General features: G+C 44.8%; 1 protein-coding gene across 2 annotated transcripts in view; it reads right to left on the minus strand.

The window, feature by feature from the left end:
• Positions 1-10,888, minus strand: part of LOC130212945 (Wilms tumor protein 1-interacting protein) — a 110,618-nt gene extending 99,730 nt beyond the window's left edge. For both annotated transcript variants that reach the window (XR_008835428.1, XM_056444273.1), the window contains exons 1-2: positions 9,097-10,888; positions 3,430-3,531 (exon numbers count right to left, since the gene is read on the minus strand). Coding sequence is in view for 1 of the 2 variants with exons in the window: in XM_056444273.1 (XP_056300248.1) it covers positions 3,430-3,531; positions 9,097-10,327 (1,333 nt within the window). In the remaining variant the exon portion in view is untranslated. The remainder of the gene's footprint in view (positions 1-3,429; positions 3,532-9,096) is intronic.
• Between the last annotated feature and the right edge of the window lie 1,898 nt (positions 10,889-12,786).

The raw sequence follows: 12,786 nt of genomic DNA on the forward strand, positions 1-12,786 counted from the left end.
CAATAACTAACGGAAGAGGAGAAGATACATTTTGTCCGGGCCGAGGTGTGGACCTGGCCGTGGGCAATTACTGAAGACAGTCTTGGCACTGGGTCCCTAAAGGGAAGAGGGAAAGAGGACGGGGGATGGAAGTGAGATATGAGCCATCCCTCCTCTTCACAGTCCTGTCTTTTTCCCAGTGAGTCAGAGAGGGACGGCTCTGAGCTTTCCGGAGAGATAAGAGCTTAATTAAAGTCAGGAGTCACGACTGACTATTTGAAAAGAACTGCACCTATTGCGCTTTCATCAAAATGTAAAATACCTGAGGGACAGAACAAAACACAAGGCCATTTTCTAATTAAAACATTCTCTGAATTCCCTTATGTAATCCCATTCAGAAAATAAGAAATTCACGATAACTCTGCCATGTCCTCCTAATTGGGACTCAACCCTGTTCTTTCCTGTGAGTAAATTAGCACAAAAAAAGAAACATATATAGCAATCTCACTATTTTCTATGAGATGAAGTCTCACCTCCTGCCTTGCTGAAGATATCTATACATGTTCCCTTCATTTAGAAGAAGTGTTTTGTGTAGTCTGAATGCATTTCTCTGGTTGTGGACATCACCCGGGTTGTTTTGGTCAAGGTGCCGACAATCTACCCACCAGATGTTAACATACTATGGTTTCAGGACCAAACAGATCCTCGTTTGTATTCTCCATAGCCTGACGGCAGGCTGGATGGGACTAATATCATGAAAGCAGAATCAGGCTAATGTGTAAACTAGTTATACTGATTACAAACTTGAGCTTAATCTCCAACTGGAATTGCGTTGTAGCGTTAACCGTTTGAATCCAGTCAATGATTAGCCTGGAGGGAAGCCCCCGCTGCAGCAGAACTGAATCACCGACATGCAGCCTGAATGTTCTCTGGTCTCACCTTAGAGGAACTGGCGGGGTGAGGCCATGCCAGGGAGTTCACAGTCATAAAACATCTTTGTTTATGCAACTCCAGAATGACTGATTTCTTGACATATAGACTCTGGAGGGAGACGAGAAGGGATGCTCAATACACGGTCTCAGTGTATGCCTCGTGCTGTTTACTGTGTGGGCACAGCATGAGTACATGTATCAGCGTGCCCCTGCCTGCTGGCTGTGTGGTGTGCTTTCACTGAATGGCCTCCCTGTCCCACCCTGTCCTCCCACCTCGCTGCGCCCAGCTGACATAACAGCACCCAGTGTCCTCCTGGAGCCAGACCCACTGAGGGCCCCTATGCCTGCATCCCCCCCCCCCAGCTGAGATGCTTTTCCCTGGGGCCACTCACAGTCAGCACAACCCTTATGCTCTCACGTGGAGAGAGGTATGCGGTTTGTAAACCCCTCCCACCCCCCACGATGCCTCTGCTTTTTCATCTCCTTGCTCTCTCTCTCACACTCTCACACACACACACACTCACATATGTATCAACACACAGGACAAGGAGGTAAAAGAAAACACAAAGATGTTAATCATGTACTTGGGGCGTAACCGGCAGGTTCAACAGTGTTGCTGAAGAATGGGCCTCAGTGGAGGTCACCACGGTGCCACACATACTCACATACCCATCTTATAATTGGGAGAGATATTTTAATTGGTCGGAGCACATAGCCAGGTCATCCTTCACCTAGGGAGGTGCACGGCTGTCCAGTCGGGGAGCTACAGGTCCCACGTACTTTGGACAGTGCAGCCAGGGTGATGAGCCTCAACTGACACCTGGCTGTACCTAACTTGTCAGGTAAACTGGTAAAATAAACCTGGCCAGTGCAGCAATGAACTAGAATGGGCACTCGGTAGAGCGCATACCTTCGCATATCACAAGCTTGGGCATTGACTTATGAACATTTTGGCATTAGTTGCATGCCAATTGGACAAAAATGTATCGTGCTATGGTAAAAAAAGATGTTGACCTTTCCATGACCTTGACCTTTGACCCGATCGATCCCAAAATCTAATCAACTGGTCCCCGGATAATAAACAATCATCCCACCAAATTCCATGTGATTCAAGAAGAGTTGACCTGTTCATGACCTTTGACCTTGACCTTTGACCCGATCGATCCCAAAATCTAATCAACTGGTCCCCGGATAATAAACAATCATCCCACCAAATTTCATGCGATTCGGTTCAATACTTTTTGAGTTCTGCGAAAGATTTTGACCTGTTCATGACCTTTGACCTTGACCTTTGACCCGATCGATCCCAAAATCTAATCAACTGGTCCCCGGATAATAAACAATCATCCCACCAAATTTCATGCGATTCGGTTCAATACTTTTTGAGTTTTGCGAATAACACGCATACAAATAAATAAATAAATACACGGCGATCAAAACATAACCTTCCGGCATTTTCAATGCGAAGGTAATAAGTGGTCTATTGAAACGTGCTACACTGACACACAATACCTGGTCCAAACAAATGAGCCCAGTGGCTACTGAAACCAGAACATGGTCCAGCTACGTACCATTATTGTGCCCACTACGTATTTGTGTGGTTTTATAAAGACAATTATTTTCAGTCTCAAGCTCTACACCAGCCTTTGATACAGTCTGAGTATCTAACAATACAAAAGGTTGTTTTATCGACTGATGGATAAATTAGGTCGGCAAAAGGTCTCCAGGTGTCTTTGTGTGGGCTGGAGGAGTGACTGGCACACCCAGAAACCAAACACCGGTAAACATAGGACAGTAATCCCTAAATAATTGTTGGTTTCTGCTCGGGGCGATGAATGACTGAGGAAAAAGGTTCAACTTCTAATCAAGAGGACAGGGTCGTTGGTGGCCTATTAGGAGGTGACACGAGCTTTCCATGTGAATGGTCCGAGCAGGTGAAAGTGTCAGTGATGGTATACTACCGTTCAAAAGTTTGGGGTCATCCAGACAATTTCGTGTCTTCCATGAAAACTCACTTTTATTCATCAAATGAATTGAAAATTGAATAGAAAATATAGTCAAGACATTGACAAGGTTAGAAATAATGATTCATATTTGAAGTATTAATTTTGTTCTTCAAACTTCAAGCTCAAAGGAAGGCCAGTTGTATAGCTTATATCACCAGCATAACTGTTTTCAGCTGTGCTAACATAATTGCACAAGGGTTTTCTAATCAGACATTAGTCTTCTAAGGCGATTAGCAAACACAATGTACCATTAGAACACTGGAGTGATAGTTGATGGAAATGGGCCTCTAAACACCTATGGAGATATTTCATTAGAAACCAGACGTTTCCTCCTAGAATAGTCATTTACCACATTAACAATGTATAGTGTGTATTTTTGATTAATGTTATCTTTATTGAAAAAACTGTGCTTTTCTTTGAAAAATAAAGACATTTCTAAGTGACCCCAAACTTTTGAACGGTAGTGTATGCTGTCGATGTGTGTGTGTGTGTGTGTGTGTGTGTGTACTTACTGCAGGCGCTGCAGGTGAAGCAGCCGTCGTGGTAGAGGCTTCCCATAGCTTGGCAGGCCTGGCCGGCTCCATGCACCGCCTTGTTGCACTTCACACAGACGCCTGGAAAACAACACGGGAAAGGACCGAGTCAGAAAGGTCACATGGAGACACACATTTAAGCCGCTGATGCATTTATGATGTCGACGCTACATCGACCCAACCAAATCAATACTAGATCTGACTGAGATACGCGTTAAGATACCTCTATTGTATCAATATGAAAGGGGAATGAAGAGGGTCTGTGATCCAGATTAATCCGGACAAAAAAATCACTTCAGAAAGTGAGGAATCTGGGTACTGGGTTATATCATTGAAAGGGGAAATGTATCCCGATTTGCTTATTTGACTTGGCTCACAGACTGAAAGGTCTGTTGATAAAGACTTGCTCCTACCCTAACTACACACAGTCACATGTGGCTTCATATCAATATGAACTGATCCACTCATCCAAGCAAAGTATGTTCTGAGAACACTGTAAAGAAGAAGAAAAAAGAAAAGTCCAGAAGCCCTAAAGACAAATCACATGAGAGCATGCCATGCAATATTATATAATCTCTCCTCGACTCTGGACTGCTCGTCTCAAACACAGGGTCTCCAATCTCCATGTGATTAATACGCAACTTGCTGCTTATGCATCACTTCTTTCCTGAGACCTGGCATGGAAATAGTATCTTTCTTAGCACTAATTCTCTGCTATTCTCCATCTTTGTGTCTCTGTGGCAATATGACAACTGCCACATGGAGGACCATGAAAAGGGACAACCCCCAACTCTGCTGACCGTAAGAGCTAGCTGCTAAATCAATCAGATACAGTATGGTATGACCTTCCACTCATAAAGTATTCACTCGAAGTAACAGAAAGGGCAATGGCGCTGATGGAAGGTGGCAGCAAGAGCTTCTCTTTTAGTGCGTGGGCATGAGGTTATTTGTGTGTGCGTGTTGTTTTTATAGAGAAATTCCCTGGAGTTGCAGAGCGTGGCCCAGCCCAGGTCCTGCTAGAGCACTGACAAAGAAACTTCTGTATCCAACACACATCACGGGGCCGCCTCCCCCCAAAACACTGTTACATTTAATAACCTTCAAATGTTTCCTTCTCTACACTGGGTTATATATAATTCAACTCTCCTAATGCCACAACAAAGGACACATCATCGGGGGCTCCAACGGCTGGAAAGAAGATTTAGAGATAATGGAGGGATATTATTAGAAAGCGGAAGAATGTTTGTCTTATGTAAGCTATTTGTTTATATGAAAACACATGAAAGTATTCATGCCCTCAAACTACTGAAATGATTGGAGGGATGAAATGAATGAGTGAGTGACGGTCCTTCAAATCACAATCTCTGCAGTGCACATCAGAGGAAGAACAGGAACACAGTACACACACAGTGTGCGTTCTCAGGACTTTTTTCCAGTCCTGACACTGGGCCAAGGGCAATTTTCCTGACTTGTTTATTGCTTTGATTAGCATGCTCCAAGAAATACAATGAAAATCCATTCAGTCTTGTTCTTTCCTGTATGGGACCAAAATGAATCCCTGTTTTCATAGTGAACTCCTTGCCGATTGGGCCACTACAAATCTGTCTTTGGCCAGAGTCCCAAATTCAAAACAACGTGATTATTCAGGAGACTCACTGCCTGCTTCAAGTGGGGGGAAGGGAAGCTAAACATGCAGCCAAAACTTCACTCCACCTATCCCACCTCACCTTTCCCAGTTGTCAAAACTCCCAGTCGATGTCTGCTTGCTGGCCAGAACGCCACTAATGGAGAAAGTGACCCTTGCCGCAGATAGCTGTTGAGTTTTATCACTTCTACAATTAGCCACAACGTTTTAGATTCATATATCACACATCCACAACACGATTCAAATATGAAAAGTATCAAATCTAGTCAATCAATGTATCATTCACTGAAAAGTATGTACAAATGTCATCGACGGAGTTTTGGATGCGTTTCATATCACAATGGTTCCCAGACTCCAGGCCAACATCAGATACGCTCAAATGTTTCTCCATCACTCACATCATTAGCCAACTGTTTCACATGTGTATCCATTACTTCTCGTTGTTACCTTCGCATTCTGCAGAAGGTTATGTTTTGATCGCTGTGTATTTATTTATTTGTATGCGTGTGTGTCAAAAAGTATTAAACCGAATCGCATGAAATTTGGTGGGATGATTGGTTATTATCCGGGGACCATTTGATTCGATTTTGGGATCGATCGGGTCAAAGGTCAAGGCCATGAAACGGTACCAAAAAAGTGGCTGCGGCGAAGGTATGCGCTGTACCGAGTGCCCGTTCTAGTTGTAAATGTTTAACCTTTACTTTCAGCGAACTATTGTGAATGAAGTAGCACTACTAGTTGTGTTAGCGCTTCTCCAATAGCCCCAAAATAATGAGATTTTGCAGAAAAACTTGAAAGGACTGAGCAATAAAAGATAGCCTTTCTCGCAAAACATTGACTAGATACCATCTATGACACAACCACCACATGATATAACTAGAATGGGCACTCAGTAGAGTGCATACCTTCGCATATCACAAGATTGGGCATTGAATTATGAACATATTGGCATTAGTTGCATGCTAATTGGATAAAAATTGACCGTGCTATGGTAAAAAGAAGATGTTGACCTATCCATGACCTTGACCTTGGACCCGATCGATCCCAAAATGTTATCAAATGGTCCCCGGATTATAACCAATCATCCCACCAAATTTCATGCGATTCGGTTTAAAACTTTTTTTGTTATGCGAATAACACGCATACAAATAAATAAATAAATAAATACACGGCGATCAAAACATAACCTTCCGCATTTTCAATGCGAAGGTAATAAGTGCAACTTCTAAAGTAGTATGTACCATACATTGCAATCTCATTCACTGAAATGTGCTGAATGCTGTCACTATAGCATCGTTATTAAACTTTTAACACGGGACACACAGACACATATAGTTTGTATATTGACAGACAATCAGAGGCACTGATATGCATGAGAGGATATCACACACACACACACACACACACACACACACACACACAAGAAAACCTCCAAATGCCTGCCAGTGCACGAGCCAAGAAATCCCTGGAAAGAGTGAAGACAAAGTTTTCCACTCAACAGCCAGATGGGATGAATTAATCCTCCATCTTAACACAACATTAAGTGTTTAACTGAATGTGCGCACGTGTGAAAATTAAGGGGGGAGGGGGCGATGTGATGTCCCACCACTTATCCGTGGCAACTTATACTTTCAGGCTCTTGTGGCCGAGGACAAAGACGCATCTACAAACTCTAAATCTCTCAGTTTGTCAACTCATCCCAACTCATCCCACCTCTAAACGCACCTGGGACTCCCCTCCCCGTTGTATCTTCAGACCTCATATCTAAAATTCCTCGCTCTCTTCCTTCAGACATTCCTCAGTGCTCCCCTGGTGCAACCGTTTGGCACCGGACTCATTTTCCCAGAACCTCCAGCTGCAACATTGCCATTCAGAACTTGGTGTACGTTTGGGAACCCGGATTGAATCCCAGCCGGCCCCGTGTGCGGCTACAGCTCCCTGGATTGGTTAAACACCACCATCGGCACTGGAAGAGACTTTTAAAAGGCACATTATGTTCAGTCCTATAGTTCCGTGAGACTCAAAGAAACCGTAGCTTTAACCCGACAACCTTCCAGCACAAATGGGATCTACAAATATGACAATACACATACGGTGCTTAAAAGAATGCATGTACGTGTTTTATTCACCGCTAAGAAGGCCTTCCATGATGACATTTTGTCAAGAATACTGGCCTGCACAAGTTTTATTCTGGTGTGAAAGCATGACTCAGAGGATGAGCCACGGTCGAGTGGAAAACTCCATCCAGGAGCGGCGTGTGGGCTACGTCTGTGGGAACGGGTGTAAAAACATCCGTTGCATTCGCGTCCCTGTGCTATTTGTGAGCCGTGTCGTATGCCAGAACATCTTCCCCTTACACACTGATATGAGCACACCGGGGGGCTGAGGATGGCTGTGTGTGTGTGTGTGTGTGTGTGGCTCACATTACTTCCAGGATGTGGAATTAAAGAAGCAGGTCTTGTTTCTAGGAATGCTGCACATAGACATCAATGCAATATGTTGGTCTCTCTCTGAAGTTGTTCAAAATCAATAATCCAAATATGACGCAAGTCTGAGTGGATATGCGTGTGGCTGCTTTTGTGTGCTGTGACTTCAAACACAAGATCACCCATCCCACGCTCTCTTTCTCTCACTGTCATGCTTTTCCTACAGGGGAACATCCCATTTTCAAGAATGGCCTCGGCTTCTTGGAACACCCGGCTGACATGCGAGCCCCGGCTTCCTCCGAAAACAAACACACACCCAACAGCCGACCAGACATCTCACCTAGTTACTGTATCTGAACAGTCTTCCAGCTGAGCAGCAGTACGTGTTCTTTCAATGTTGCATTAATTCAGCGTTATCATAAAACAACAGCCATGGTTTATGGTTCCCAACGGGCCCCCAGAAACCAGAACTAACCGTCACGGGTGCTGTTATTCATAATCATTTTCCCTGTTCATCACTCGCACAAGCATGCACGGTACACTCACGTAGCGTCATAAAAATATGTGCAAGCACAGATCTGCGATAGCTTCATGTGCAAATGGAACTGCGAGTCCAACAAACTGAAAATGGGTACTAACATTAAATCTATCACAGGCTTATTGAAGCACAGAGCTGACGTGATCACAGCATAACTAACTAGAACGGGCACTCGGTAGAGCGCATAGCTTCGCATATCACAAGATTGGGCATTGAATTATGAACGTGTTGGCATTAGTTGCATGCCAATTGGATACAAATTGACCGTGCTATGGTAAAAACAAGATTTTGACCTTTTCATGACCTTGACATTGACCTTTGACCCGATCGATCCCAAAATCTAATCAAATGGTCCCCGGATAATAACCAATCATCCCACCAAATTTCATGCGATTCGGTTTAATACTTTGAGTTATGCGAGTAACACGCATACAAATAAATAAATAAATGGCGATCAAAACATGACCTTCCGCATTTTCAATGCGAAGGTAATGAGTGTTGTTATCAATGAAGTCTTGTCATAAATTAAATCTCTGGGAGGAGATAGAGGGCAACATTCTTCCTTTTGGCCCCGGCCCCACCTTTTACTACTAAAGCGTTTGTTTCAGCTGCCAAGTGGGCAGACAATGAATCATTTCAAAAAAAGACATGAAACTAATTAGGAAATGATTCTGTCTGCATTCCACAGAAGAAAAGAGGAGAGAAGTTCACCTCTTATGTTCAGGTTTTTAGTTGTTTTTTTGATCATCAAAGACCATCAAGAATGCCCCCAGACGAAGACGTATGACGGTTGGGTTGAAGTCATAATTCAGACACATCAACACACATCCAAACAGGATGGATTTTGTGCATCTGTGCGTATGGGAAACACAGGTTGACAAAGGGCGACAGTGTGTGCATGTAAACATGAAATCAAAGAACGAGTGGGTTCATGTTCTGAACTGTGGGTGGGCGGTTCTGTATTTCAATCAGTTTGACAGCCGTGGGCTAACTAACAGAAGCCCCTTGATACATTTGGATAATTTAAACTGTCTTACCAAAGTAGTCAGTCTTTGGTTGGGCATCCATCTCTTTTTCCAGTCGATGGGTGAGGGCTTCTAACTTCATTTCAGCTGCTGAAGGCCCCTGTTCAGACTGACAGGGTATTTGGACAAGCTTGGAGGGGCCCAGGATTTTAGCTTCAGCGCCGAATACATGTCCACAGACCGGTATTAGGCTCTGTCCTTGACCCTGGCTGCTGCTTTTGGACACATTGCCTGGAATCAAGGCAGCAGATGCCACCTGGGCTTTGGATAGAGGTGTTTCAAAAGGTTCAGGTGAGAGCGAGGATGCTGCCAGAGGACCATTATGGGTGGCGGAGGGTCTCGAAGTTGGAGAAGATGTTGCGTAATGGGTTGCCGAATGTGTGGAGGGTAGCTGCATTTGGAAGTCAGCTCCTGCCGTGAAGGCACTCAGAGGCAGGGCCGGTGTGAGTTCGGGTTTTTCTGAGCCCGGTGGCTCTCCAGACCATCCCCAGGCGGGCCCGGCAGATGAGGCAGGGCTCAGGTTTAAAGGCGGGGGGATGGCCTGAATGTGCTGGGGTGGAAGGCTGTTGGTGGTGGAAGATGCAGACTGGTACTGGGGCTGCTGCTGCTGCTTAGACACACTGCTGCCCCCACACCCGGGCAACGGTGGGGAAAGCTGGCTCTCCCTGGATGGGGCCCAGGCGGCCGGCTGGCTGACCGGGTAACGCGCATGTGTGGGCGCGCTGAGAGACGCGTGTCCTGGGCTGGGGGGAGAAGGGGTGTTATGCAGGTATGAATGAGCCTCTGAGCGCTCCTTATTATCGTAATTGTTTCCGTAGCCACACGCCCGGCCTACTGGAAGTTCAGACTGGATGCCCGCGTGGTGTTTCTGGCCGTCAAACTGCGCGTACGGACCCCCAGGCGCGGTGCCCGGCACCGGGCCGGAGAGCATCGGGGGCTTCGCGGCCGCTTCGCACGGTTGCCTGTAACTATTGATGGGCGGTCTGTCTTTGGTGTAGTAACTGTTGTTGTGGGCCCCGCCATTCATTTTGATGGCCTGGTTGTTCTTCGCCATCTCCTCTTGCTGCTTCTGCATGTGTATCTTACTCATCTTAGTGGCAAACACCCTCCTCGTCTCCTCGAAGTCGGGGTTGTTTCCTGCGTCCCTCCTCATCCGAAACAAGCCGTCTCTGGAGGCTTCGTACATGTTGAGGTCCTCGATGAACTTACTCGCCTCGAGCCCAAAATCCTCGTATTTATCCATTGTGCAGATGCTTTGTGGGTCCGCTTCAATTAAGTAAAGTTTTTTAAAAGTAGTTATTTTAAAACGGAGGAAGTCCAACTCAATCACAAGTCTGGAAAAGAGAGTGAATTATTATCTTACGCTTCAGCCGCTCGTCGAGGGTGCAGGGTGAAAACTTTCCTCCTCTACCAAACTTCCCTCCCTTCTGTATGCCGGTCCTGCGTAGAGACTTCAAAAGTTACAGACTCCGCGTCCTCCTCGGAGAAACCGTCCGAGCTCAGCTCCAACAAGCCGCCGTCTGTTCGGTTATGAATGTGAGCAGATCCCAGATCAGCAGATCGCCCGGACGACCCCGCGAATTGCCTTCCTCCTCCTCCTCCTCCCGCTTTAAAGTCCCAGCGGGGAACCCTTCATTCAAAAAGACGCCCTCCGCGTCAGAAAACAAAAACAAGTACTTTTAAAGTAGTCCAACTCGCTAATGTGTCGGTGAAGTGTTCACCAGTAGCCGCCGTTAGCCCCTTAACTACCGGGACCGTGGGATAACGGTTGATCCACGGAGCGGTACGTGGCCACCGGCCGACAGTTAGGACTGAGCTCCGGGGGACGCATTTTGTTTTTAAAGGTGCAGTGTCACGAGTCACAGACTCGCGGACTCGTACAGTCGGCCCGGTGTGAGCTGGAGTGTAACTAACGGTGTCTGGTCTTAAAAATAGCCGAGGGGCAAATATTCATCCGCTCCCTCACATCCGGTGCTCTTGTTAAAAATACCCAGAGCGAATACCCATTGCTGCTCTTTGAGTCAGAAAAAACACGCCAGCATTTTCTTTTTTGCTACATAAGATATAAGTTAAGTCTATTTCACAGATAGCTACTTTATTGTGATTTTACTACAATAATCAAACATATGGAACTACCAAACAAGCATAGCCTATATGCTGCTTTAAGTTGGCTCCACCAAATTGGATGCATAATTATTCTAATAATATTATAAATGATAGTAAGAACACATATGCCTTCGGCTATTTTTCTGCCCTTTCACTCATCATAGTCCAAGTGCTATTTATTATATGCTAGGCCACTTTACATAGATTTTGGAAACAACAGCAGAACTTTTAAATATCTCCCAATGGAGTGTTTTTACAGTGTGATATCGCTATTTCACCCTAATTTAAAGGATATGGATACTTGTTCTCACACTGCTTATTGGTTGAGTTTTGGAAAGAGAGAAGGGCAAATAAAGTAAAACAAATGGGGCATTGGGGCATTATTTTAGGGTACATTATTTCAGGAAGGCCGTTGGCGCACCGACAACCTTTCTGAAAGTTTCCAGCATCCCATAAACAACTTGTGTTGTGGAGTGAACCCATAAAACTACTGTGGCTACTGTATGGGTGTACTTTCTTGTGGTTAAGGGGGATGGGAGGGCTATTTACAGTGTCTGTGCCCCCTCTTTTGGTTGAATGACATCACACATTCCTGCTCATGAAACAGACACACACAAACACACACACACAGAGACACACACACAATGTCCTGACCCTGGCTGGAATATCTGAGACAGAGTTGTGGTACAATAGGATGAACTCATGTGTATGGGGATGGAGGCACAATTCCCCAGCAAACACAGGAACACATCTTATTTGTGGTCTGGGTGAGCAGCAGATGTTGTTCGACAGCCCTGATGTGAAAAAATATGGAGCCAGTCTGTTTCGCGTACCTTTAGGCTGTTGCTATACTGGTGCAATTAAAACAGAAGGTTTATAAGGACCGACCGTGCATGTATGCAATAGGATTAACTTGCTTTACATCTTATTCACACATATCCAGAAACAGCCATGGGTAATATTGTAGTAAAGGACTCCAGAGACCTTGTTCACATGTAAATTAATGTTATTCACAGAGAAGTTGTGATATATTTGCATTTACAGACAAATACACATCTCAGGAAAACCTGCATGCTGTTGACATTTTTTTATGTGTGATCTTTCACACTAAAGCACTCTTGTGTGTTGCAATGACTTCCTTTAACATCCCCTGGTGTTGGTTAAAGGTTCATTCAAACATTTGGTAACAGGGTTTTTGGAAAACTTGAGCTCACTCGGTTTCAACAATGATGTTAATTGGTGATTTGTGTCATTAACACCTCATTAAAGGGGACAGTTAGAACGATACAGAGAAGAACTTATCTTCCCGGTTTTGAAACCCTCCACACATTCCTTTTACTGACAAATCTTAAAAGAGATGGGCAAAAAAGGCAAAAACTCTCACAATATTTTCTGGAATCCTGATGTCTATACATTTTAAAAGGGCTATTTATTGAGACATACAAAGCCATATTCACACTGTTGCTGTCATATAACAAGGAGTTAAGTCTGTTGTATCTGGCAAATCACTTTATCTCAGAGGTTTTTACAATCTAACACGACGTACAGTAAAGCGCCATCCCTCCTTAGACCGCTGATTGGGAGTTTGTTATGCTT

The sequence above is a fragment of the Pseudoliparis swirei genome, chromosome 22, assembly GCF_029220125.1.
Source record: "Pseudoliparis swirei isolate HS2019 ecotype Mariana Trench chromosome 22, NWPU_hadal_v1, whole genome shotgun sequence".
NCBI lineage: Eukaryota > Metazoa > Chordata > Actinopteri > Perciformes > Liparidae > Pseudoliparis > Pseudoliparis swirei.